This window comes from Toxorhynchites rutilus, chromosome 1, assembly GCF_029784135.1.
Source record: "Toxorhynchites rutilus septentrionalis strain SRP chromosome 1, ASM2978413v1, whole genome shotgun sequence".
NCBI classification, from domain to species: Eukaryota; Metazoa; Arthropoda; class Insecta; order Diptera; family Culicidae; genus Toxorhynchites; species Toxorhynchites rutilus.
In genome coordinates, this window is record NC_073744.1 from 144,009,682 (window position 1) to 144,037,366 (window position 27,685).

Consider the following 27,685-nt stretch of genomic DNA (forward strand, 5'->3'; position numbering starts at 1 on the left):
AGTGCTCGAGTTGGCTTGCAAAGCTGCTCACGACAATCAGAAAACCCGCATCAAGAACAGAGCAGCTTCGGTTCGGCGCTCATCAAGGCAACAATTAGTTTCAGTGAGTGGCAAAGTGTTTCTCCGGCACGTCGCATCAAATGTAATTTACTGAACAACATGTCACAAGCTGGATGGGAAGAAATTTTCCAACTGTGAAAGCTGTGGCGAGTGGCAAACGCAATAGCTAAACAGGAAGGTTTAACCGAACAAGATGGGAATATCGAGTGATAACAAAAACACAACACCAAAGGTTCTTTTCAGAACCATCAACATATTCATGAAGAGTAAACAGTAAACTAATCCATTTTTAAGGTAGATAGGTAGGTATTCACGTAGGAGAAGAAAATAAAACAATATATTTAAAATATATATTTAACAAAAGCTGTCCCCTTTGTATAGTCCTACGTCACTCCGGTTATGTCCCCGACATTACCCACCCGTCTTTTTTTTTTACCCCCTACATCTTCCGGTTAGCCGTAGTCCTACGTTAAAAGAAGTTTGCAAAAGAAAAATGCTGTGTTTTATTCATTTTGAGAGTAATTTTTCCCAAATTTCACTGAATTACGCTGAGAGTGTATAAAATCACGGACTCTCTAGTACACATATTTGGTAGCAGTGACAACGTCCGATGAACGGTTACTTGTTACTTACGTCCAAAAACAGGGAGTGGGTTATATAGGGTTGGGGAAAAAGAAATGTCGTATTTCTGATCGAAGTTTGACGCCTCATTTAACATACTTAATGTTCGATGAACGAATGCAGAGCCATCTGTATGAAATGATCGACATTGTTTGCAAGAAAATTTATTACCTTCAAGCTACAAAAAACATGACAAAATCAATCGAAGTAACCAGGAAATTAAAATTTTCACTTCTGCCAACCAACATCTATAAAAGGCTGTTGAATCGTATGCGGGGTCTCTTTTTACCGCTCGGTTTTGACCGATGAAGACCAGCTGCTCGATCTTCAGTTGAAATAATTTAGTTTGTGAATTACTTTTCTTGAAATACTTTGTGAATTGTTTAATAGAAATGTGATGTGAAATTATGGAGAAATAAAATTAGTTTACGTACCTGCATCGCCTCACCGTTCCGGAAAGCGCTACTTGATAGGAAACCTGCCTTACTCACCCTCAAAGTTGCTGCCCAGTGATCCTGCTCTTCTTTGCTATCGACACTTAAAATTATCCAATTTAAGTCAAAAATGCGCCGTTTTGTTCGCAAACTTGTTGCCATTTAGAAAGCAATTACACGAATTTTTTCGGCCGTCTTCGTTGCAGTTTTACCTCGCAGGTAGTAAAAACGTAAAATATGGCGAATTTCTTGCTTGGTGGACTCCATCTTCGACGCGCTATAACTTGAGACTGAAAAGGACAATCACAACACTGTCAAAACTATACTTGTAGGACAGATTGTCGTCTTTGAATAGCCGTATAGTATGACCCGATGCGATAAGTACAACACAAGATATGTGTTGCCATATATTGACAATATACGACATTTCTTTTTCCCCAACCCAATACTTCAATGGAACGTTCTACTGCACTACCGATTGATGACGCAGAGTCTGGCTTAAATAATAAATATTTTCATAGAAAAAACGAATAGCAATACATTCAAACTATTTTTTAAAAAATTAGCAAGAATGTGAGGAGAGCAGAGTTTATGATGTTATAATTGTTCAAAAATTCGGCACAGCAGGTTCAGGCTAGGATTGGGTTTCAAAAAACAAGCTATATCAACATGTAAGGTAAACGATTTTGGTTTGTCCACTCGAAAACATGATCATGGTTTGTCCACTGTTTTGAATGCTCTAATTCAACGCATCTGTGTTAAATCTGGTATTCCAATTTCTCAAAACATATAAATAAAATTCGCTTTTTTTTCTGATTTACAGTAGTTTTATAGTATGTTTTTACGAATTCACATGTTTTAAAGTATTATAAGATCCACCTTCATTGGTGTCAATGCGCCCCTAACTTGAGCTAGCTTTTAATCAATCACCAGATAATTATTTGGTACGTATTCAGTCCTTTTCTGCATTATAACACTTACAAATATTGTAAACATCATGTTTGCACACCATTTGTATCAGATTTACATAGCTAAACCATGTAATTAAAGCATTTCGATGACCTCAATTCTAATCATGAGCTGTCCGATTCACCAATGTTGTTTTGTCCACATGATTTCTATGGCAACCGCTTGGCGCGCTGCAGTTTGTTTATGGTGTCCTTCACGCATAGCAGAAATAAAGTTTCTCTGTGTTGAGTGTGTTGATGTGAACACTTTCAAAATGCCCAAGAAAAGGCTATATTCTGAAGAAAGCCTAAATTATGAATGGATCCATATGATGACAGTAACCTCAAGAAATGAGAGAAGCAACATCTACTTGAAAATTCGATTTTTTTCATTAAAAAATTGTGGTTTCTAAAACCGGACAAACCATGATCATTTTTTGGACAAACCATGATCATAAGTTCTATTTGAGGAAAATCGTTGAAAAATATAAAACATTGAATAATTTCAACGCCTTATGGTAGTATTAGCAACTAGAGACTTGGGCTTTTCAGCAAACCCAAACGCGTATTGATTATATGTGATTTTCTTGAAGAAAAATAGATTCAATGCAAATCTATTTTTTTAGTTACGTGAAAACGCCCTAAATCGGACAAACCAAGATCATTTACCCTAGTATGTAATATGTACCATACACCATCTCAAACTATTACGACAAACGGTCTGTTGATTTCTCAGTCTCCAGAAATGATTCCCTCAAAAAATGCCACCATGGTTTGAATCAAGGATATATCGTACCAAAATTATATCACAAAGAAGCAGAATTATAGCAAAGCGAGCATTAAACGACACAAAAACATGACACAACACGAACTATAAATCTCTTTCCACAACTGGATTCCTCGGCTCCGCATTCTTGCTTCTAACAAAAGCTCATTGCCAGCTGGCACGTAAATACGCAGTACAGTTTTGTAATTCACTAAACGTAAACATGAAAGTAGACCATTTGTTCTCAAATTTAATGGTATGTACACATGTTGCTTGCCATTCACAACTAAACCACAAATCTGGGGAGCCTTTCCTTTTTTTTCAAAAACCACTGGAACCTTTTTGTCTGCTAACAAGCTAACATCACTTTTCGCCCATTTCTGTATCGTAAACTGATATGCTGCTTTTTATGTTGGTTTTCGGGATGCGACTGGGAAGGTTTACGAATCCATTTGGCATAGTTACGACGCATATAGGCGCCGAGTACATACCAAAGCAACAATAATACATCAAACATATCACCCACAGGTTCCTTGCCAAAAAGCATCAACCAACATTTCGGGACTGCGTAAAGCATTTCCACATCTGGGTGAGCTCTCAACGTTCTGCATCAATGTCCCCTCGGAACACAATGGCGGTGTGCTCCAGTTCCATTTTCTCCCAACGAGTTTCCCACCGAAACTGTTGTTGTTCGGCGAAAAACGTTTTCCACTCTGATTTTTTTTATGCTAGAGTACTAAAAAAAAGAAAATGGCAGCTAGAGCGGAAGCCAAATTTGGTGAACAGAGCAGATGTTGCAACCGTTCCCATTTCGGTTGGTTGATTTTTACTCTCCCCAGCCCCAGCGAAAGAGATTTTTTATTCGTGCGGCAAATGTGTTATTCCGACGGAACAGGATTTTCGTCTTCAATAAAGCAGATTGGATTTTTTTCTCTTTCATATCTTTCGGTGTGCAGTTAGCCCCCGAAGCTCGTCACGCTGTTTCAATTTCATTATTGTTTCACCTTTTCGGAACAAATAATCTGGCGATACAATTTGTTTCGCAACAGGCGAACAAATTGTAATCTTTCGAACGGGCAGAAACTGTTTTTTTTTGCTCGCTGTGGATTCTTGCTTTTATCAAAAATGTAATCATTCCCAATCGATCATTTGTTCATCAATAACGAAAACGGCATGACAAGCTACACCAGAGAATGAGAATTTTCTCTACAGTATTTCTGTTTCATGATAAATTGATTCTTTGCGACCTATCGAAGTTGGACTAATCGATACATCCACACAATTCCTTCGAATGGAATGACTTTAACCTCTTTTGCTCGTTTTGGTAACAATAGTTTGGGGTTCGGTTCATTTATTTGACAGAAAAGAGGTAAAAACGATCGCAACAATTTTTTTAATTGGCATGAAACGTTTCTTGGGAGCTTCATCTTCGCAAATAAGTATTACAAGAATTGTTTCTTTCTTAGTACTTACTTGAATTTTACGAATAGAAACTCCTCGATTGTGCTGTTTGGTCAATAATTAGTAAATCATAATGATAATTAGTAAATCAAATCTATTATAAAATTGGATCGTTATATGACTGAGCAAGAGATTGCAAAAAAGTCTTGGACTCGTTCAAAACATAAAAACGTTTGCATTAAAAAAATGGATTTTTTTCGAATGGTAATTATGGTAGGAGTACCGGTAAGTTTCTTCGTTTTTTTTCGAAAATTAATGCTTTATTCTGCAAAAATGGTTACAAATTTGATATTCAATGTATTGCCCATCGCTAGTCACAACTTTTTTCCATCTTTCTGGCAATTCACGGATCCCTTTGCGGAAATAATCAGCCGGTTTGTCGGCTAACCACGAATCAATCCAATTTTTGACTTCATCAAAATTGAAGAAGTGCTGGTCAACCAAGCCATGTTGCATCGATCGAAAAAGGTAGCAATCGGACGGAGCAATGTCTGGAAAATACGGTGGGTGGAATAGGACCTCTCATTTTAGCGTTTCCAGGTATGTTTTGACCGGTTTCGAGACATGCGGCCGAGCATTGTCGTGCTGCAAAATAACTTTATCGTGTCTTTGCTCGTATTGTGGCCGTTTTTCCTTCAGTGCACGGCTCAAACGCACCAATTGTCGTCGTGAGAGGTCCCCCCTAATGATTTCATTCGGTTTTAGCAGCTCATGGTACACCACACCCAGCTGGTCCCATCAAATAGACAGCATAACCTTCGGGCCCTGAATATACCGCGCGGCCGTCGATGTTGATGCATGGCCGTGGTATCCATACGTTGCCCGACGTTTAGGATTGTCATAATGGACCCACTTTTCTTCGCCAGTAACGATTCGATGCAAAAAACCCTTTCTTTTATGCTGTTGGAGCATTTGTTCGCACGTGAAAAAACGGCGTTCGACGTAACGTGGCTTCAATTCAGACGGCACCCAATGTCCTATCTTTCGAATCATTCCCATTGCTTTTAAACGATCGGATATGGTTTGCTGAGCTACTCCGAGTGTATCTGCAAGTTCTTGTTGCGTTCGTGACGGATCTTGATCGAGTAAAGCCTCCGATTCTTCATCTTCAAACTTCTTGGGCGGTCCGGAAACAAGTCAAAATTACAACTTTTAATCCGTGCAAACCATGTCTAACACGTTCGCTCAGCTATAGCATGGTCACCATAAACTTCCACCAAAATGCTATGACTTTCCGCAGCTTTTTTCTTTATATTGAAGTAATGAAGTAACACTCCCCGCAAAAACACTTTCGTTGGTACGAAATTCGACATATTCGAAGTGACAAAAAATGTTGTTTACGATTCAACTTCGTCCCGCCCAAAATTTAGTTTTTGTTATCAATACCTTCAAACATTCACATTTTCTTACTAAGCGAATGTTCATGAGTCCAATCGCAGAACTGTTCATTGATTGATCTTCTAAATAACCCTTTACTTTTTACTTACACAATAAGATTTCAGGTACTTTTACCAAAACTCATCATAAAGGGTGTGTCACATCAAATTGCATCACGGAAAAAACGCTGTAGAAATTTAATTTTTAGGAATTATATCTTCAGCTTTCGCTTATAATCAGATAAGAGGGTATAGATCACGTTGGCCATGCTTCACTGTCAATTTTTCGTAAATTTGGGAAAATGTTGTCGAACGAAAAAGAGCGTCGTGAATTAATCCTGTGCACTCATTTCGAGAATCCGGAGTTGTCACATCGGGACATCGGTAAGATGCTGGGAATCGTCCAATCCACGGTCAGCAGAGTACTAAAACGATACTTCGAGAACCTAACCATCGACCGGAAGGTGAAGAACGGCAAAAATGGATGCTCCGTCAGTGTAAAAGATCACAAGCGGGTAGTTAAGCAGTTTAGACGTGATCCGAGAAGTTCGGTCCGGGATGTCGTCAATAAGCTGAATTTGTCAAGTTCATTCGTCCAGCGGACCAAGCAGCGGGAGGGCCTGCGTACATACAAGATTCAGAAGGCTCCCAACCGCGACGAAAGGCAAAACATGGTGGGGAAGACGCGAGCCCGGAAGCTGTACACCGAAATGCTGACGAAGCCGCATTGCCTGGTAATGGACGACGAAACCTACGTCAAAGCGGACTTTCGTCAGCTGCCGGACCTGTTGTTCTTCTCCGCAGAGGACAAATTCAGCGTTCCGGAGGAGATTCGCAAGCAGAAACTATCCAAGTTTGCCAAAAAGTACATGGTGTGGCAAGCGATCTGCTCTTTCGGAAAGCGAAGCGCCCCCTTCGTGATGACCGGCACGGTAAACGGGCAGGTTTACCTTAAGGAGTGCCTACAGAAGCGCTTACTACCACTATTGAAGCAGCACGAGGGTCCGACCATCTTCTGGCCGGATCTCGCTTCGTGCCACTATTCAAAGGACGTGTTGGAGTGGTACGAAGCCAACGGGGTCACCTTCGTGCCAAAGGAAATGAACCCGCCCAATTCGCCGGAGCTTCGCCCAATAGAGAAATATTGGGCGATTATGAAGCAGGCCCTCCGGAAGAACCCAAAAGTTGTCAAATCGGAGGCGGACTTCAAGAGAAAATGGATTTTTGTTCAAAAAAAACTACAACCTGACGTTGTACAGAACCTTATGGACGGGGTAAAGAGAAAGGTGCGAGCATATGGGCTTGGGCTCGAAGTATGAATAAAAAGAAAATGCCAAAAGTTGTTTAATAGTTTTTATTTTATTGTCTAAAATTTTCAAAAGGATCGGTCTACTGGGCGAATTTCTACAGCGTTTTTTCCGTGATGCAATTTGATGTGACACACCCTTTAATAATAACAAATTATTTTCAGACACAATTCTCATTCAAGATTTTTCAACCACTTTTAAATAGCATGTTTCTCCGTTACATGGAATAAATGTTTGATACAGAAAATATGATAGAATAAAGACAGCCCTAAATCGGACAATTCCTTTCTCGAGTTTTGCTCTTATCCATTCTATTTTTATTTATATAGATAGAAGAAGATATAAGAGTGCGTTCTATCACAATAAAATCCATTTCCACTTTCGAACAAAGATCAATTTTGCTAGCGCAAACATCAAATGGACTAACAACGCTTGTCACTATGTAATTGTAGAACATATGGGAATTGAATTTTCCAAATTTTCCTTTTTCCTTCAGAGTTTTCCGAAAATTTTCATTGGCATGTTTGGTTGAAATATGTGTAATATTTTTATGAAATATTGTGTAATATTTCATTCCAGAGGAGGGAGGGGTGTCATACCATCATAGAAACATTTCTCGTATCCAAAAACCCTCATATCCTAAATTTGGGTCCATTTACTTGATTAGTTCTCGAGTTATGTAGAAATTTATGCTTCATTCGTATGGCAGCCACCCCTTAGAGAGGAGAGAGGAGTGTCTATTCACCATAGAAACATTTATTGCATCCTAAAACCTCCACATGCCAAATTTGGTTTCGTTTGCTTGATTAATTCTCGAGTTTTGCACAAATTTATGTTTCATTTATATCATAAAGACCTTCCCCGACCCCAAAAACTCCTACATACAAATTTTCACGTCGATCGGTTCAGTAATTTCCGAGTCCATAAGAATCAAAAAAAAACAGACAGAAATCCTTTTTTATATACATCCATTCCATGCCAAACCGATATAGTGGTTCTCAGATTTTCCACCTTTTTTTTATTTTTTCGTTAGGGTGACCATTTTTACTTTAGGGTGGTCCGAAAAATCATTTTTTTTCACTTTTTCCCAAAAATGACTTTTTTCAAAAATTCATAACTTTTGAACCACGGAACCAATTTAGATCATCGGCATATCAAAGCTTTTGACGTAGGACTACGTCTTTCATTTCTATACCGGGGTGTAAAATCAAAGTTTCGAAAACGAAAGCGTTACGCCGGAGACCGAGATTTTGAGCGTTAATAGCTCCTAAACAACTGAACGAAATGGTATGATAAACACTTCATTCGAAAGATAAAATGTCTACGCGTTCTATACTTGTTACTTTTTGATCCAAAAACTTGTTTCAATAGTCTTAAAATTGCTTTCAAAACAGGCTATTGAAATCACCAATCGGTATATAAGCGAGCGCCGCTCGGAAATCCACTCAGTTCTAATTGAACAGCGATTGGAGCATGTTGTCGCTGTTGTGGTGAAGCTCTTCGTTTATCATGAAAGCGCGAATGAACGGTGTCACCAAGAGCCTGTTTGTGCACCCTATGCCAGAAGGGAATCCATCAGGAGGAGAGTGATGCCACAAACGGTTCCCCGGGAAGACATCGCTACACACACATCCATGCGCGGAATTCTTTCCGTTTGGATGCCATTCAGCATCGAAAAAGTTCCGGAAAGATCTAATCATTGCTGGAAAATAATCTTCCAGTTCCTCTGGGAATTTAAAAATACGTTCATGTGATAGAGTTTATTTGAATGTTTTCTATCCATATAACACTGACCAAATATGTTTCAAGCAAGTGCTATTAACAGATGGTTATCAAATTAGCATTAACCACTGGTGGGCTTCCAGTATCGAGGAAAATGTGAAAATATCTAATCGTTACTGAAAATAATCTGCCAGTTCCTCTGGGAATTTAAAAATACATTCATGTGAAAGAGTTTATTTGAATGTTTTCTATCCATGTAACACTGTGACCAAATACATTTGGTTTTGTGATTTTTCAATCAATCGCAATCAACAGGATAGCTTCTGAAGATTATTCTTCCTCATCAGTAGGATATTTCCGTATCCAATATTGTATGCGCCTGCAATCGATTATTGCTCAGTCGCCGAAAGTTCCGAGCTCAAAGAGTTCATTCTCCTCTAGTTTGCCTTCCAAATTGCCATCGTTAACCACGCCTTCTCTCGATTCAATCACGCACAAAAAGCATACTTAAGCGATATTCTGGTGGTGAGACACATTCATTTTTCGTGAGGACATCGACAAGACAACATTGTTGCTGAGGGTGCTGGACAGCGAAGGAACGAGATCTGCCCTGAAACGCAAGCAGTTTGTTTGAAACTGTGAGGGAGCACAGAGAAGCCGATCCTTCAGGAGAAGAGAAGGTGACCATCGAAGCAGCCACTACACACACACACATACGCACGGAATTCTTTCCGTTTGGATGCCATTCAGCATCGAGAAAGATCCGGAAAATAATCTGCCAGTTCCTTTGGGAATTTAAAAATACATTCATGTGAAAGAGTTCATTTGAATGTTTTCTATCCATGTAACACTGTGTCCAAATATGTTTCAATCATGTGCTATTAACAGATGGTTATCGAGTTAGCATTAACCACTGGTGGGCTTCCAGTATCGAGAAAAATGTGGAAATATCTAATCGTTGCTGGAAAATAATCTGCCAGTTCCCCTTGGAATTGAAAATTACATTCAAGCGAAAGAGTTTATTTTAATGTTTTCTATCCATAAAATATCCATATAATACATTTGGGTTTGTGATTTGTCAATCAAGTACAGTTAGCAGGAAAGCTTCTGAAGATTATTCTTCAGAACAAGGTTTTCGCATCGTATATTGGATGCATAAAACCTTGTGCCTCCAACGTAACGCTCTCGTTTTCGAAGTCCCCCAAATATTCATATATTCATTCATTCAGAATGGATTTAGATTCAACTTCAAACAAATGATCTCTAAATCAACGATAGTCCTACGTCACCCTTGCGGTTATACCATAGATCTAACCCACTTCCTGTTTTTGTTAAAAAATATTGAACTTTCGAAAAAAAAAATGTATTTTATTTTCGTAATTATTGATTGTAGTCGTTTTATATTGTTTTCATGGCTTTGGACTAGAGGGCACTATTTTTTTTATATATATTTTTTTAAACTTGAAGATTTTTTACATAACATATCTCGATATCAGAGATGTATACACTTTTTGAAAGTTTTTTATAGTATTTCCACAACTTTGCATTACTCACCAGAAATCCCATAAGAATATCTACCATCTTCACTGGTAATAGTAATAGTAATAGTAATAGTAATAGTAATAGTAATAGTAATAGTAATAGTAATAGTAATAGTAATAGTAATAGTAATAGTAATAGTAATAGTAATAGTAATAGTAATAGTAATAGTAATAGTAATAGTAATAGTAATAGTAATAGTAATAGTAATAGTAATAGTAATAGTAATAGTAATAGTAATAGTAATAGTAATAGTAATAGTAATAGTAATAGTAATAGTAATAGTAATAGTAATAGTAATAGTAATAGTAATAGTAATAGTAATAGTAATAGTAATAGTAATAGTAATAGTAATAGTAATAGTAATAGTAATAGTAATAGTAATAGTAATAGTAATAGTAATAGTAATAGTAATAGTAATAGTAATAGTAATAGTAATAGTAATAGTAATAGTAATAGTAATAGTAATAGTAATAGTAATAGTAATAGTAATAGTAATAGTAATAGTAATAGTAATAGTAATAGTAATAGTAATAGTAATAGTAATAGTAATATTAATAGTAATAGTAATAGTAATAGTAATACAGGTCGTACTCGATTGTATGTGATTCGATTATATACAATTTTTATATTTCAAATATGACTTATTTCAAGAAGAAGTGTAACCTTTCAACGTTAGTTGTTGAACGTTGAAATTTAAGTGACTATTACATGTACAGTGGGGTAAAATCGTGATTTTTGAAGTTTTACTTGAATTTTCACCAGGAATAGTTTATATCGATATTGCAGTAAAATTAAGAAATATAGAAGTTGGGCGTCAAAGAACAATTTGTAGAGCAGTTACAGAGCTTTAATTTTATTGATAGAAACAATCTAGTTTAATATACATTTATTGAATAAAACTAATAATAACACATTCAAAATTATTAACTTTTTAGTTTATCACTTCCAAAATGTTAATAAAATCCACTAATTTAGTTGTTCCGCTGCTATATGCTGTACTAGATTTCCTCATCTTTCGAATGAATGCATCAGAATCGTCTTCCGTAGCGTACGTTTTAATGTAGAGCCAGTTTGAGGCAGCAGAGTATGAAACAAAAAAAAAAGTTCTATAACTTTGTCATTGTTGAAATTCGAACATATGCGTAGGAGTATTTTTTTTCATCAAATATTATCCTCTATCACCTCCTGAGAAAATCTGGATAAATTTATTTTTTTCATGTGAGAAAGGTGTTTTCTGACTTCAAGGGGATGAATCAAAAATTAAATTACTCTTTTATTTTATACATGAAAAAAAAGGAATAAAATTTTTTTTTTGACTCGATTATATACAGGATTGATTATATATAGTGAAAAGAAATTAAAAACCGTATATAATCGAGTCCGTCCTGTAGTAATAGTAATAGTAATAGTAATAGTAATAGTAATAGTAATAAAAAAATGATATCATTACTAACTCCCACTAAGTTATTAGTAATAACAAGCTTCGCCAATAACACTGACTGAGTGTATCCTATGGTTTACCTTTCCTACTAACACATTTCCTGAATTCCCGAGGTATTTATGAGAGGTCGTAGAGTTCTCTGCATCTCTCTTAAGTAAATATCGAACTAACATTCGTTTCCTTACCCTATCAGTTGCAGGACAATTTTTAACTGTTGGAGGAAGCACGCCTTTATCTAAGAGATACTACTGATCGTCAGTAAGCGATGGATGCGAGCTTCCAACGTATCAGTTCTGAATTCGTACCACCTACGATATTGTGCAACTTGCTTCTTTGGTTTGTGCAATGTAATTGTTCGTCTGGGTACTATATTGAATGAACAATTATATTGAACTGACTAAAATATTGCGCAATAATATGGAACGTCTATGGGCCACTTAATGCTAATGCTAACATATCTCGATATCAGAGATGCTAATTTTTTCGTTTTTTAGATATGATTTTTCAAAATTAACCTTTTATCCAAAAATGAATTTTTGCAAAAAATTATAACATTTGAATTACGGAACCGATTCAGATGAACGACATATTAAACTGAAGCCGATGAGCAAACTTTCTATATAACGCCCTCTAGTTCAAAGCCATGGAAACAATAAAAAACGACTACAATTAATAATTACGAAAATAAAATCCATTTTTTTCGAAACATCAATATTTTTTAACAAAAAGCTAGCTTGTCTTCAATTTGATATGCCGATGATCTAAATCGGTTCAGTGATTCAAAACTTTAAAAAAAAGGCATTTTTGGGAAAAAAAGTGGATAAAAATGATTTTTCGGACCACCCTATAATAAAAATGGTCACCCTATCGAAAGAATTAAAAGTATGGGTCCAATATTTAGCGATTGACGAAAATCTGAGAACCACTATATCGGTTTGGCACGGAATTGCTGTATATATAGATTACGCTACCAATGAATGTCAAAAAAAAAGATTTATTTCATGGTATAAGTGAGATGAGAGAAAATAATTGAAATTGCTTGAACAAAAATAATTATTGTATGAAATTGGAACATTATATTCAAAAATCTGTAATCTGTATCTACAGATCCTTGGTTTGAAAAAGTCTGAAAAATCTGTCTAAATATGTATAAATCTATATAGGTATGCTATAAAGGTCCTCTTGTTAGTATTAGTAAATAGCGTGCAAAATAGCATGCAGTTGGGAGGTATTCTAAACAAAATTTTATTTCACTTTGTGACGCATGAGAGAGAGAGAGAGAGAGAGAGAGAGAGAAACGAACTCATTTTGGGGGAGCCACTTCAATATACAATCAAGTCCATTTGACGGGGAAGAATGAAATGAGATAGTCTATGAGTCTCGTTTCCAACTGAATACGAAGGCGAATTACTTCATAGTCCCTTGAATATCCTCAGTTGAATATGACTGCCGATACCTGTATATTTTATTTATTCACCAGTGGTGTACAATGTGAATCCATTCATTGATGTTTTTGAACATAGACTCAACCATCCGCCTCCATAATTTCAAAACAAGTGGAGCAAAAATCTAATGTCAAGCAACATTGAGATACGCAATGTGACCGTTTCATCGCTAAAATGATCTTTCCTATCCAAACCACGCACAAATCAACAGCAGGAAGCATCTTCGCACAAATCCGCATCACTGGCTTGCTTATCAGTTCCCTGCGGCAGTTAATCAACTTCGGTAGCAACAACCATTTCACGAGCAAACAAGCCGGAAAATCCACTGGAAATGGAATCAATATAAATGTAACGTATATATGGAAATCACAACGGAATTCCCATTTCATGCGTGTCGTTGTAGCAGCATCTATTTATAGTCGCTTAGCCTATCTCGGCGCAATCGATTGCTTGGGCAAATCAATGCGCCCTTGTAGATCACCCTCCTCGTGTTTGCTCACGGTTACTCCAATTTGGGTTGACTGTTTATGTTAGCGCACACAACACATCCTGTTCCTTTGCTCTGCTTACTGCTATCAACCGTTTTGCCCAAGCTCCAGATCGCAATTTCCCCTCCCGGTAGTCTCTTGTTCCGGGAGATTTTTTTTCCTCCATTTCGCTAAACTGTATGGTTCACGAAGACGCGTGGCGACGAAGCGGGATGCGGGTGTCATGCTAATGGACAGGAAATTGGTAAGAGGTTCAAGGAAAGCGCACGTCGTGTTTTTTTTTGTTGCGTTCGTTCCTTCGAGAGAGAGAGAGAGAGAAAGATGCTTCGATGATACATGATAGGAAAAACTCCAGAGGACACGCATGGGCTTAGTCATTTCGCAGTCATCCGGAACAGTTTCCACCCGCAGGGAAAGAGCATTCACCACGACGGTGGACCAGTGAGTGTGAAGTGCTTCTCTAGAATAACAACGTCGAACAACGCCAGAGAGGCATATAAAAATAAAATAACAAAAGTCCACCGAGAAGCATAATAGGGAAAGATGGGTTTTCCATTCACCTTTTCGCCCGCTCACAGAGATGATGATTGCGCCGTATAATATAATAGGTGTCATGCTGATGATGACACTACCTGTCGGCAGCTGGCAAGTGTGTGAATTCTTCAGATTTCCACCACAGTGCTTCAGCTTCGTTTCATGAGACACATCACATCAAGTTTCGATTAACCTTTTACGGCGGCTGAAACAGTGGCACTCGTAGGCGATCTTTAATGAAAATAGATTAAATGAATTAAGTATAAGACGGATGGGAGTATCTTTGTATTGCTACGAAATTAAATCCAAAAATATCGACCGCCTGAAAACATTGATTCTAATGCACAGCTGGCAGATGGTGTCATTCCCAGTGGTTATCCGTTCAGAGTGCTTCTAATTATAGAATGTACCCACTCTCTCTCGCACAGAATTTAGCGCAGGAGAAGTTCAGATTAAAAGCCCACCCGCTATAAATTTCTCCAGCTTTAACTTCCCAAAGCCATCTATCTTCGATCGTTCCCATCTATCTCCTCGATTCTCTAGCACTGAATCTCGTGCTATTCTTTTTTATTTTGTTATATGAATCTGACCTATGCCCAGATTGGTGAAAATTTTTTGGTGGCTGCCGCTGTTGGACCAAGTAATTTTTTCTTCACTTGAATAGTAGCAGTGAAGCTGGATCATGGCGTGTTATAGATGAATCCTTAAAATTGTTCAGACATTTCTATCCAGGGCGTTTTCCGATCGAAATGTATATACCGTTTAGTTGTAACATGCTTACAGCAAAAAGCACAAGTTATCGATGTATTCGTTTTTTTTTTGTGGCCTGACCATTCGGGAGACCCACGTGACACTTCAATGGGTGGCGGAGGAAAAAAGAAGAGCGGTAATAGTATCAATTTATCTTCTCGAAGTCCTTTTGGTGTTACGCTTTGCGGCTAGGGAGTGCCATCTCACGCTAATGTGACTTCTGCCAGGCTCATTATTTATATGGCAAGATTTTCACTCGGAGCAACTGATTTGGCGTGTATTTGTTTCACGCTCGTAGTTGTTATGTCTGGTTTTGAATTGACGGTAACAAGGCGGCTTTGAGATATGCGAATCGCATTAGAGAGAAATGTACTGCAGCAAGAGTATATTGTTGAGCAACCCAACCACTCTGAGTTTGTGGTAGAATTTTAACAGAATGCATTCTTCTCTGATTAACAAATAGCATACCTTTCATTCCCGTGAGTTCTATAAGTATCAAAAGTCAACGCAAAGAAAGTAATTTGTTTTCATTCGTGATTAATTGAATCTCTCAAAGATTGGACTTATAGTGACCCGCAACGAAAAAAATCCACCCGAATTCATAAACTTCTTCATAACTGAATGATTAGAAATATGTGGATGATAATTAAGATAACATCTCGAATGGAAGTTAATATCAACCGTTATTGAACAGCATTGAATAATTCCAATTTGATTCGTAATTTTTCATGTTCTATGCAAATTTGGTAATTTTTTGTTGAGACAGGTATGACATGAACAAAAATCCACTGGAAAATTTCACAAAACAGACCCAGACGGAAAACATTGAAAAGAAACAAAAAATCCCTTTATACAAAACACCGATACATTCTGAATTAAATAAAAACTGTTCCGTATTCAAAACTTTAAAAACATTCTGCCAAACCTGGGTATTCCATATTTATCAATAAACGGATTGAGCTGCCTGCTTGATATATTTTTACTAATAGCATTCTTCTTCATTGATTATTCAGATTGAATTATGATTAAATATATGATTGAATATTCATATTCTGAAAATAACTCACGTAAACTGTGAAGGACCGAGATCCTATGATCCTATGACTTTTAAAAATATGGGTTATGCATAAACGTTTATAGCCCAAAACTATGAAAACTAAACGATTCCATTATAGTTGAGTTTTCATGATATTACGCATATGGCTTTTTCTTCAAATATAATTTACTATAGATTTTTTTCTATCTCGAGAACAATTGGTCTTAGGATAATAATGTCTGTATAGTTTTTCATGCCGAATTACGTGTAAAATCAATTTTTGCATTTTTTTTCCGAAAAGTTGCAATTTTTCAAGGTATTGTAATTTCGTCGATTTCTAGGAATTAATATTTACATTTGCGTAAAATGATCCATGCACCACTAGTCGTCAAACTTTAATCAATTGAGCTAGTATTCCAATATTGATTTTTCTGAAAATTTCGCATAGAATGCAGTTGAAAAACATTTAGTTTGATGGATTAAAGTACCTTTTAGAGGTGAAAACAAACTTGATTTTTTTTCGTTTTTTAATGGTTTTTATTAATTTTTTGCCAACAATACATGATCGCCGTCCAGTCTGTCCAGTCGGTGTCCACGCAACGAATGACAGTCGGAACAAAAATGCCCACACGGCTGCTTGGTTTTGATGGATGTGTTGGGGAAACCGTAAATCGAGCCAATAAAAACGAGGCAGTTAGGGCGTTTAGATAAGGCTTAACATTTTACAGTTATTCAGTTTTTTATCTAATGAAAAATCACATTTTATTAATTGCGATAGATGAGTAGCAATATTTCCTATCAATTGATGCAAACATCTTTCCGATCCAGTAAGAAATGTTCGAGTTATAAGCATTCGAAATCTTTCATTTTTTCCTGCATGTCCAGTGTTAAGGTTTTCATTTTCTGACCCTAATTAAAATAATTTTCATCAATTTTCAAATATTCTCACCAAAACTAAAAAAAAATAGTGTTATAATATAAAATTATCTTTAGACACAATTTTTGTATGATATTTTTTCACTACTTGCAAGCAAATGTGATTATCATTTATATGGAGTACTAATTTGATTTTTCATAATTTTTATTTTAAAAGTGTGTTCATTTCTTCTGCAAACCCATATTGTCATACCTACTTCCACATTTCGTCATACGAAGCTCAATGCCGTCAACGCGGATTTACGTTCGATTCAAGCTGTGCTCCGGTTGCTTATCGTTGACAAGAGTGTTGGGACTTGGAAAAATCATGGCTGGTAAAAAAATTTCAATTCCCATCCGAGATTTGATGGTGAAAGACTGTAAGGATAATCTATCGCAACGAAAAACTGCTGCAAAATATAGTATCAGTCGTGGTACTGTACAAGAAATTTCGGCAAAGTACCAGAAGCTCGGATCCTTGACTGACGAACGCGTAGAGGAGGTGAGCGTATAACAGACCGTCGCACTGCTTCAATGATCATCCGATAAACCAAGAAAACTCTATCGGTAACAATTCGATCTATAAAGAAATCCTTTAGTTTTCAGTATCCGACCGTACAATCAGCCGCAGAATCAATGAACACGGATTGCAGAGCAAGTTCGCTCGTAAACTACCATGTATCAGTCCCAAAAATAAAAGAGCACGGCTAGAACTCGCAGAAAAAATATTTCAACAAGCCGGTATCTTTCCACAAACGTGTTTTGTTGACTGACGAATCGAAGTATAGTGGTTGAAACGTCATGGTCTGGCATCATGGTTTTGATGCCAAATGTCTTCAAATCGCATAAAACCACGAGATCGAGAGAAAATTGCATGAAACGAGATTTACTCTTATCTCAATTTTTGTTTGTCATGTCATGTGTTGGACTTTTCAGACGGAAAAACGACCGAGTGCCATAAAGTCAATTTTTTGTCCTACTAGAAGTAGGCTATATTTGTGAAAAAACCACAAGGTAGACGTAGGACCACCACTATCGTGGTAAACATTTGTTTGAAGTTTGTCTGAATCATTTTTCAATGAATGAATAGCTGAAAGTTTTTCTTGCTAGTGTGTGAGTGGATGAGTATAAGTATGCAATTATCTCTACATGGATACACATAAAATTCAACTCATTTGAGCTTGTTGGTGGTCCTGAAAAGAACCGATGGGTTTGCTTGGCTTTGTAGAAGCAACTAAAGATGATTAATGCATGATTCATCTTTGTTCTCGTGAGAACAATACACGAGATTTGCTGCCTCGATGACCATCAACCAGAAGATTATGCGGGTGTGAGGCGGCTGACTTCAATAACCAGCCCTTATCCATGGAAGCGGTAGCCTTTTTCGACGCAGATGCTTTTTTAGCCTTCTTCTTAGCGATACCACTCTTCTCTCCGGTGGACTCCTTTTTGACCTTAGGGGGAATCTTGAACGAACCCTACGCACCAGTGCGCTTTTTTGTACAAACCGTCGTGTTCTTTTAGCGTCTTGATTACGGTCACTGTCATCAAGTTAACCGGTTGATGGTTGGTAGGTTTTTTTAGCTGCTTTTATACTTCCTCATACTGATCACCATAAATGCAAGCTGTAAAGTCCTGGGAAAAGTACTTGTCTATCGTGTTCTTCCTTGGTTCGTCTCGAAACCACAATATCATCAATATAAATAATACGCCACCAACATCAGTTAGCTTTTCCGTCATAATTCTTTGGAAGATCTCAGGCCCGTAGTCCACACCGAACATCAAGCGCTTAAACCGCATTAAAACTCTTCCGGTCATGAAAGTGGTGACACAGCGGGACTCGCGATGGAACTCAATGTGGTAATACGCTGACGTGATATCCAAACATGAATAAAATCCCTTTAGCTTGCTCATAAAAGTAGTGGATAATGCTCCCGCTGAAACGCTTCATTCGGATATTTCATTTTGATGCATATTCTGACATCATCTTTTCCTTTCGGCACTATAACTATGGGAGAGATCCATTCTGGAGAACCTTCGCCTTTCTCAATGATGTCAGTTAGCAACATCTCTTGAATTTTATTATCAACTCTTTTCTCCATAGCTGCAAGAATTCTGAGATACGCAACTTTTTCGGGGGTACTGTTTGGTCAATGGACAGCTTTACTAGAATGTCCGGAAACATCGGGAATGTTTTGATGGTCGTGTTGGAATGGTAAACATGGTTTTACTCAGATTCACAAATACCCAAGGGCCGAAAATAGCTATCACGTCTGGCGGTACACTACTTGCATACGCAGACTTCGATCTAATTAGTATCTTTTTTTGAAGATACTTGTATTTCAAATTTCTTTTTTCTTTTTCGACTCATCACACACATTTTCCGTGACAGTGTTTACCAAGTCAACAAGAAATTCTACCGGTATATGTCGATCTGACATACTATCAATCCATCATTGAGGGTTTCAGCTTGTATATCAACCTGGTGGAAAATAGAAGGTATATATTTCAGAACAATTCTTCGATTTAAAATTCAACAACAAAATTCACGATTGAAGTAAAACACTTGTAACAAAGTTCGCATCATCCGCAAGGCATTCAGCTTCTCGTTCGGAAAAACGTGACGTCGTCGTGGATTCTCGCGCATACATTTCCCGGCGTAGTGTCCCCTCTGTCACAACGTTTACAAGTTGCGCCTCGAGTATAGCACTCGCAAGAGTCCTTGGTATGCCTGACAGACCCACAGCGGTCGCACTGAATTCCAAAATGATTGAATTTTCAGCACGTCTGAAGTTTGACCGTCTTCTAAATCGGAATATATTCTGGTACTTTGTTCCGGGCTCGCCTCTCTGATACCAAGAAGGGTCGTGCGAAGACTGTTCAGTTCCTGTTCACCTTGAAATGGTTCGAGCTTCTCGCTTCGCTTTATAAAAATTTCACGGTAAACGGCATAGTTGGTGATTTCATCTAAGCTCATTGAATTTTCCAGCATTGTGTTCCTCACACTCTCATCACCAGCACCCATTGTAATCTGCTGCAGAAGCTCGGTCTCGTCGCGATCACTGAACTCACACCTTGATGCTTAAGAGCGCAGCCGGAGTACAAAACTGTTGAATGGTTCTTCGTTCGCTTGCTTCATTTAACGGAAAATCTCGAGCTCCACACGTTCATTTAGATCACCGACAAAGCTTTTCTGAGCGTATTTCAGAAGAAGCATCAACGAAATTTTTACCGGCTCTGGTGTTATTTCTTCAGAAACTGGTCGTGAATTAGAAAAAAAAACTGTAGCCCTTTTCCTCCAACTACCAGCATAGTCACCAGCATTTAGAGCTATGGCTCAATGTTTCTCATCTCCAGATACAGTTCCAAAGTCCGGTGCCACTCTTCCCATTCCCGGTGCTAATCTTGGGAATAAACTTTATCCTTGGAAGTCCCTAGCATCATCCTGTATATTTCGTCTCCACTCATCTGAAATAACAGAAATAACATCAATCTTCACTTCAAAAGTAATTTCATAACTTCAGCCCTTCTGATGAATCTTCTTCACGAATGTGGAGAACAATATATTTTAAATTCTATTTCAAGTTAAACTCACCATGATCCTACCGAATGCGCTAAATTGTAGCGTTTTTAAGTAGCATCCCAAAGTAGCGTCCAAAGGTAGCGATAGCTATTTAATGAAGCATTTCTAGAGTTGATCCGTTTCGATGCTCCCTGAAATCCAAGAGGATTTCAGTTACTATTTTACTATTTTCAACGACAGTTGTCGTTGAAAATAGTAACCTAGTAACCTTTATGCATATGCTTCCGCCAGCTGGCTCGGCTAATAAGATTCAGGGAGTGCTTTGATGGTGGTACCGCCACTGGCGCATAATTTGCAGCTTTGTTTTTTGTGCTGGTTCATAACGACAATCAACCGTGCCGGCGAAACTGTAGTCAATGTTTAGTGTTGTTTGGATGCCATCTATGTAAATAAGTTCAAACTTACGGGATACGTCCGAACGGCAATTCTGACATTACGTTTTATCTTCCACTTCACTTTCCTTGCATAAATCATATCTATTTGTACGCACAAGATGCTCTTGACATTGTGCAAACGTCATTCGCTGTAGATGGATTCTGCCATCATACACTGATGCAAATAATTAGTGTTTTTCCAAGCAACTACAAAAGTACTCGCAGCTTGTATGAATCTGCTAAGACCATTTCCCCAGGCGCGTTGAATTCGATCTCCACAAATTCATTGCCAATGAGTTAGAATGTTATGATTACAGTAAACTGCTTTCAAAGCAATTTTTGAGCTATTGAAACAAGTTTTAGGATCAATAAGTAACGGTCATATAACTCTTGGACATATTACTTTCGAATAAAGTGATTATCATATCACTTTGTTTAGCCGGAAATGAATTATTAACGTCCAAAGGATCCTCGAAAATACACAGCGAGATTAATGCTCCCCTCTTCGACAATTGGAATCATCGTTCGATTGCGGCATTCGTGAAAATTCGATAACTTAATGCTATTTTCACCAAATAGTGCGGTTTCTTTGATATGGTGAGTTATTCTCTTCCCCATATCGAATATTTCGTATTCTTCGCTATCGAATCCATAGCCAATGGCACCATTTGACCACAATCTGTGCTCGATACTTTGTTTTTCACTAAAGCCTTTGTCCAATCCGGCGGCAGAAAAGAAATGGGATTGGGAGAGAAGAGCATAGTGCTTAGTGAGGTGAGCGTGATCATTCTCCAGTCACGTCGCAATGACAAATGAACAGATTTCCTGGCGGGCGCCAGTTTTTATACAGATTTGTGTGATCTCAATAGCCTGTTTTCAAACCAATTTTTTATCTATTGAATCAAGTTTTCGGGTCAATAATGAAAAAGCATATTTATATAGGTATTTTATCTTTCGAATTAAGTGACTATCATATCACTTCGTTCAGCCAGCAAAGAGGTATAACGTTCAAAATTTTGCACTCTAAGTGTAACGCTCTCGTTTTCGAAACATGCAAAACAGGGACAGCGTGAAACTGTCTTCAAAAAGTAAGTTTTCGAAAATAAAATTAAAGGAGGGGATTAGGTCCGCGACACGGCTGCTGTTTCTGTGTTGTGTGGGTCCAAGAATGTGATGTTTCAATACGTTTCCTAATCACCAGGATTGTGCTGTGAAGGTGCAAAGACAAATTACCATTGATTCAACAAACCAGAAACCCGTGCGCTCTTTGGTCTTTTGTTACTCAAGAAGACCCAGAATCAAGGTTGCTTTCAAATTTTATCAAGCGGTGCGAATATTGTTGAAGAATGTGGATTTATTATGGATCTTATATTGAAAGTAGTTTCTTCTAAAAAGTCTATACTTGAATTCACTGACCAATCTTGAGATTACAAACCATTCTACATATTCAAATGAAAATTCATTATCGAACCGGATCGTTGTTATCACCAGCTAGTTTCGGAGAACACAAGTTTCTACAAATTGAATTCGTTGACGTTATTCGTTGTCGATCGCGAATGAACGAGAAATAAACAGTTACGGGAGAAGACTCAAAGAAAATGTATTTTTTTAGACCGAACGAAGTTCGCCGAGTCTGCTTTTATGATATAAATCTATATTACAACGGACTGGTTGCTAGCTGGAGTGAGTAAGTGAGTGTTCTAGAATTACACTTAAAGGCAGAATTTAGTGAATATTCGAGTAGTTTTTCAGTATCTATTAGCAAAATTATATATCTATTGTTCCCAAAAACATCAATACAGAAGTAATAATCCAAAAATTATATTATGCAGCACTTTTTACGGCAACAAAAAACCCTAGCCGAATCGCTTGTGCGCATCGAAACAATTTTTTTTCGGTTTCAAACCGAAGAATACAGCTCTCACCTTGCGAGAAAACTTTTTCCCTGTAGAAGTGCCCATCTTTCGATGTAATCATGACTTGTTGGATATTGTATTGGGCTATTCATATATATATATATATATATATATATATATATATATATATATATATATATATATATATATATATATATATATATATATATTAAAAATATATATATATATATTATTAATAAATATATTAAAAAAATACATTTTTGAGAAAAAATAATTTCAATTTTAAAAAAATAATATACAATTTTTAATTAAAATTTCAACAATTTTCTACATTTCCCTCTTTGGCCAGAATTTTATAGTTCTTTTGATCCTTCAGTTAGAAATTTTTGTGAAAATTCAAGAAAAAATCGAATTTTCAAAAAGTATTTCCAATTTTTTTTAATTTCAAGTATAAAACGTTGCCTAAATGACAAATATCTTTACACCCACAACGGTTCACTACAATGAGATGAGATGGTGCTGCCAACCACATGAAATTCGCCACTACCTTCTTCACACAAATTACAATTAAATAAGCTTCACTTTTAAGTCACTTTGAACCCGGAAGCAACGCACGAAAATTGAACAGTTAATCGGAGAAAGAAGCAAACAAAATAACATCACTATATGTGTTGGATCGATAGTACGAGAACGGCTTACTCATTCTGCTCGGTAAACAGGGGAATGAAACAAGTTGTGGTTGCGGTATGATTTTTCCCCACAAATGTGCCACCCTTATATTGGCACTCGGTCTTTATAGAAGACGCTTTTGACTTTACTACAAAGTCTTCCATATATTTGTGATCGAAATGATAATAAATTTAGGGAGATCCGAAACCTGGATTTTACTCACTTCCCTGTTAACGAAAACATGGATATCTTTCTTTTGGGAAAAATTTATGCATTTATTGACATTTATAAAGGCATGCCAACATTTGTTCTTTTCCTAAGTAGAAATTATTACAACAATTCTGATTTTACCACAGTTTTTATCAAACGTTTAACGGTTCTTTACAGAATACAAAATTACAAGTACAACAAGAACTAAAACTATGCGAATTCTGACCGTAGACCGTTATTTTAATTGCTAATATTAACAAAATTGAGCAGAACGAAAAATCGATTCCTTCCAGTTTTTCCCAGTTTTTTTTATCGGATTTTTACAACCATTTCAAAAATTTGATTGTTGCTGACGCTTTGCTAGCGCTCCTCTTGATGTGAACTGCCGATTAAATGGATGATCGCTTCCGCAGTGAAGTAACGAATTTATTGCATATTGATTGGCAGGAAAATCGCACAGGGGTGAGGCTTGCAACACAATGCCTCACTTATCTTTATGCATCCATTACATCGGGCATGGGGGTCTCCGTAGCCATATTGGTTGCGCGTTCGCTTAGTAAGCGATCGATCGTGAGTTCAAAACTCAGGACCCTCATTGTGCATCTTTGTGTTGTTACAGAATAACTACGTCCACGCAACAATCATCAGCGATGGAGATCGATCCACGGTCGAAATAAGATCGATTCATCCATGCAACTGCTCTGCTCTGTAAGACAGATCGGGCTGCTGTTCTATAAATAACTCAACAATGATCAATCAACTGTCTCCGCTGTCCGGTCTAACTGGATAATGGATGAACAGAAGGAAAAACTCTTACGCCTAAATGGCTACTGTGTAAATGTGTACCATATGCGATGGTATAGAAGGGACTCTAGCGCCGAAAAATGGCAACTGTGTAATGTGCTAATTATAGATATATGATAACCATGTGACATGTACACGATTAAAATTCGGCTCTGTAACAGCTAAAAAATGCTAATGATCCTTAAATAAATAAATGGGATAAAAAAAAATTACATCGGGCAAAACCGTTGTATGTGACATCAGCATTAGAAAATAAGAAGAAAGCAGGCTAGCTTAAAACTCGCTAGCTTAAAACTGTTATCTATGTTTCTAAGAATATGAGTACCATTTTAGAATAAGTTGATGCCCCAGAGAGTGTCTAATGATTCAGCATCGTCATCAGAATCAGAATGTGTTTGATCATCTCACAAAACTATTTCTTCATCCCATCTCAAAATTGGTTCGTGAAACAAGGATGCACTTCACCTTCGTTACATTTCCTCGCGATTTTACCGATTCAATAATGTTTATACCTTCAGCAACGATATAAAATCAATCTGCAGAAAGAAGATACTTTAGATCTAAAATGACCAGAATGGGTGAGCAAACATAGCGAATTATTTTACAGCAAGACAACGCTAGATATTACAAATATCGTGTAAACATAAGTCCTTAGGGGTTAGGATGTGCGAGACAAACTCCCTTTGGATTGCTACTTATTTTTTACCAAAGTTATAGTCCTGGAGAAACACTTTCTCCGAAGAATTCTCCAGGTTGTTTGATTCACACTTCATAATCGAAAAATATCCTTCAACTTCGATTCAATTTCCAACTCCATTGTCTAGAAACCATAAATGAGAAAAAAAATATCTAAAAGAAAGTCATAATTGCATTTTTTTTTGGTATCTCTCATCCACGATCAATAATCATTGATCAAACGGAGACGATACCCAAACAAGATTTCATCAGTTTGAAACGTAACGATTCGAGAACAAAGCATGAATAAATTACACCAGAGACAAAGTACGAATTTCAGGTAGAAGAATAATCACCTGCGTGGAAATTTATGGAGATGGAAATTCTCCCGCTAATTGTTCGCATTCTTTCTGGCGTGAATTCCGAGCGAACCTGTTCTGCAGCATTCATTACCAGGAAGGGGAAAAATATCATTATAATCTAGAGCTCATTTTTCATGCCGAACCGTATGTCATACACACACAGACACACAAAAAGGAATGAAAATGAAAGGGAAAGCATAATGTAATCTGACAGTTTTTATGCCTCTTCGTTGTTATGCAAACCTTTATTGTGATGATTTTTTTTTCTCCTCCGTGGAAATGAATGGAAGGTTCAAATACAGAGACCGCATATTCATTGAAGCGATGCTCTGTGAGGATTTTTGCGAAGGAGCAGATAATTATGAATTTATGTCATACTCGAGCGTTTCAAAATTAAACCATGTAACTCGCGGGCTCTCCACCCCGTGACGCGTTTCGCGGTTAGGAAAGCATACCGTGGGATAAGATTAGGGCCCCAGCTAAATATGTGTCTAACTTCTTGCCAAATTTTCAACTCGTAGCAGGGAAAAATTATGGCACAGCTTGAGAGAGGTAGATTTTTAGCATGAATGAAAGGTTTCTTGATTCGAGTCACGCGTTTTTCCTCGGCGAAAAAGGGTCGGGGGTAAAACGTGACTTCGATAATAAACATGCGTTGGTCGGAAGATTAATCAAGGTTTTTGATCTTTTCCCACAGGAAAAAAGCTCAGGTCAACATGGAGGGCCAATTTTTGGTCCGACAGATTTACGAAGACGACATCACGTACAACTTGATAGAGGCTGCAGTAGACATCCTAAGTAAGTGCACAAGATGCCTGATATGTACAGTGACACGGCTCTCTTTTTTCCAGACATTCCCGCTGGCGACATTTTGGAGCTTTTCGGAAAGACATTTTTCGAATTTTGCCAAGACTCGGGTTACGATAAGATTCTTCAAGTGCTCGGCGCAACGCCTCGAGATTTCTTGCAGAATTTGGACGCTTTGCATGATCACCTTGGAACGCTGTATCCGGGCATGCGTGCTCCCTCGTTTCGTTGTACCGAGACCGACGGCCAGCTGGTGCTCCATTACTACTCAGAACGACCGGGGCTGGAACATATAGTGATAGGAATTGTGAAAGCGGTAGCATCAAAGCTACATGGAGTTGACGTAGAAATTAAGATCATTCGGAGAAAAGGTGATCCGATCGAAGTGCCCATCCCTAAGCTGGAAGAACGAGCGAAAACTGCACCTCCAGTGTCGACGATTATTGATAAACCAGTTCCTATCATCACGTCAGCCGATCTGGCTGTGCCAGAGCTGGCAAACCTAGGGCTATGCAAACGAATACTATTGTCTAAAACGTACGGTGAATCTTATCTATCGAATAGACTGAATAGTACGTTGATCCTACTGTATTCCGCAATCCAGCCGTAGTCTTAACGAGTAGTTTTCCTTCCTTTTTTCTCTTTCTCGTTTTCTGGTACTCTTGCTCTCATTCCCAAACCGGACCTTCTTCCGATAGATTTAGCAACCTCCAAAAGCTCGACAACGCTTGCACACCGAACTGATCCTACGTCTTGCAATGGCAATAAATCTAGCTTAAGTAGTAGTCAAAATGGAAGCAATAGTAGACTGTTTTTCGATGATAGCAAAACGACCACTAATAGTAATAGCGACACCAACAATTGTGATAGCAAGCGGCACCCGGCGAAGAAGGAGGACCTGGCGACGCTCGAGCGCTCCGACCACATCCAGTTTCTGATCACCGAGATATCCGGCCCGAAGACGCCCACCCGGAGGAGCGAGGACAAGGAACAGCAGGCGGATTTCCAGCTGGTGGCGAAAGGTGAGCGTTTTTGGTTGAATTCTCAGTGTTTTAAGCGTTTTAACCCTGGTTACACCTCTTAAACATAACACTACACACTACAGAACAATAATCACATTTCCGTTATTCTTGAAGTACCAATTCTAATCTAAAACTCGGATTTAATTTGAAACATTTTTACATAATCCAATAATTCTGCTGTTTTTCAATATCTTCAATGTGATCACATGACGATCTTCTTGGTTTACAATTGTTTTGGGTATGGCGTTGACATCACTTTCAGTGACACTCGTAGCAAATTTTAATACAGAAGATTTTTCGTTGTCGTGTCGATAAAAATTATGTTATTGAATAAACTGAATCTCACACAAGAATTTCATTGTACGGAATTCTCAAATCATTGTACTTTTAATGGTTAGCCATCAAGCACATAATCACAGGTAACAAAACGTACTTTGAGTCATAGTCATAATCATTC

General features: G+C 37.6%; 1 protein-coding gene across 3 annotated transcripts in view; it reads left to right on the plus strand.

The window, feature by feature from the left end:
* LOC129764963 (guanylate cyclase soluble subunit beta-1) overlaps nt 1-27,685 on the plus strand; it is a 105,267-nt gene that overhangs the window by 36,309 nt on the left and 41,273 nt on the right. Inside the window, exons 3-5 of one of the 3 annotated variants that reach the window (XM_055764663.1) lie at nt 26,097-26,197; nt 26,251-26,778; nt 26,905-27,228. In XM_055764663.1, the coding sequence (XP_055620638.1) occupies nt 26,097-26,197; nt 26,251-26,778; nt 26,905-27,228 (953 nt within the window). The remainder of the gene's footprint in view (nt 1-26,096; nt 26,198-26,250; nt 26,779-26,904; nt 27,229-27,685) is intronic. The other 2 variants (XM_055764672.1, XM_055764679.1) reach the window with 2 other exon arrangements.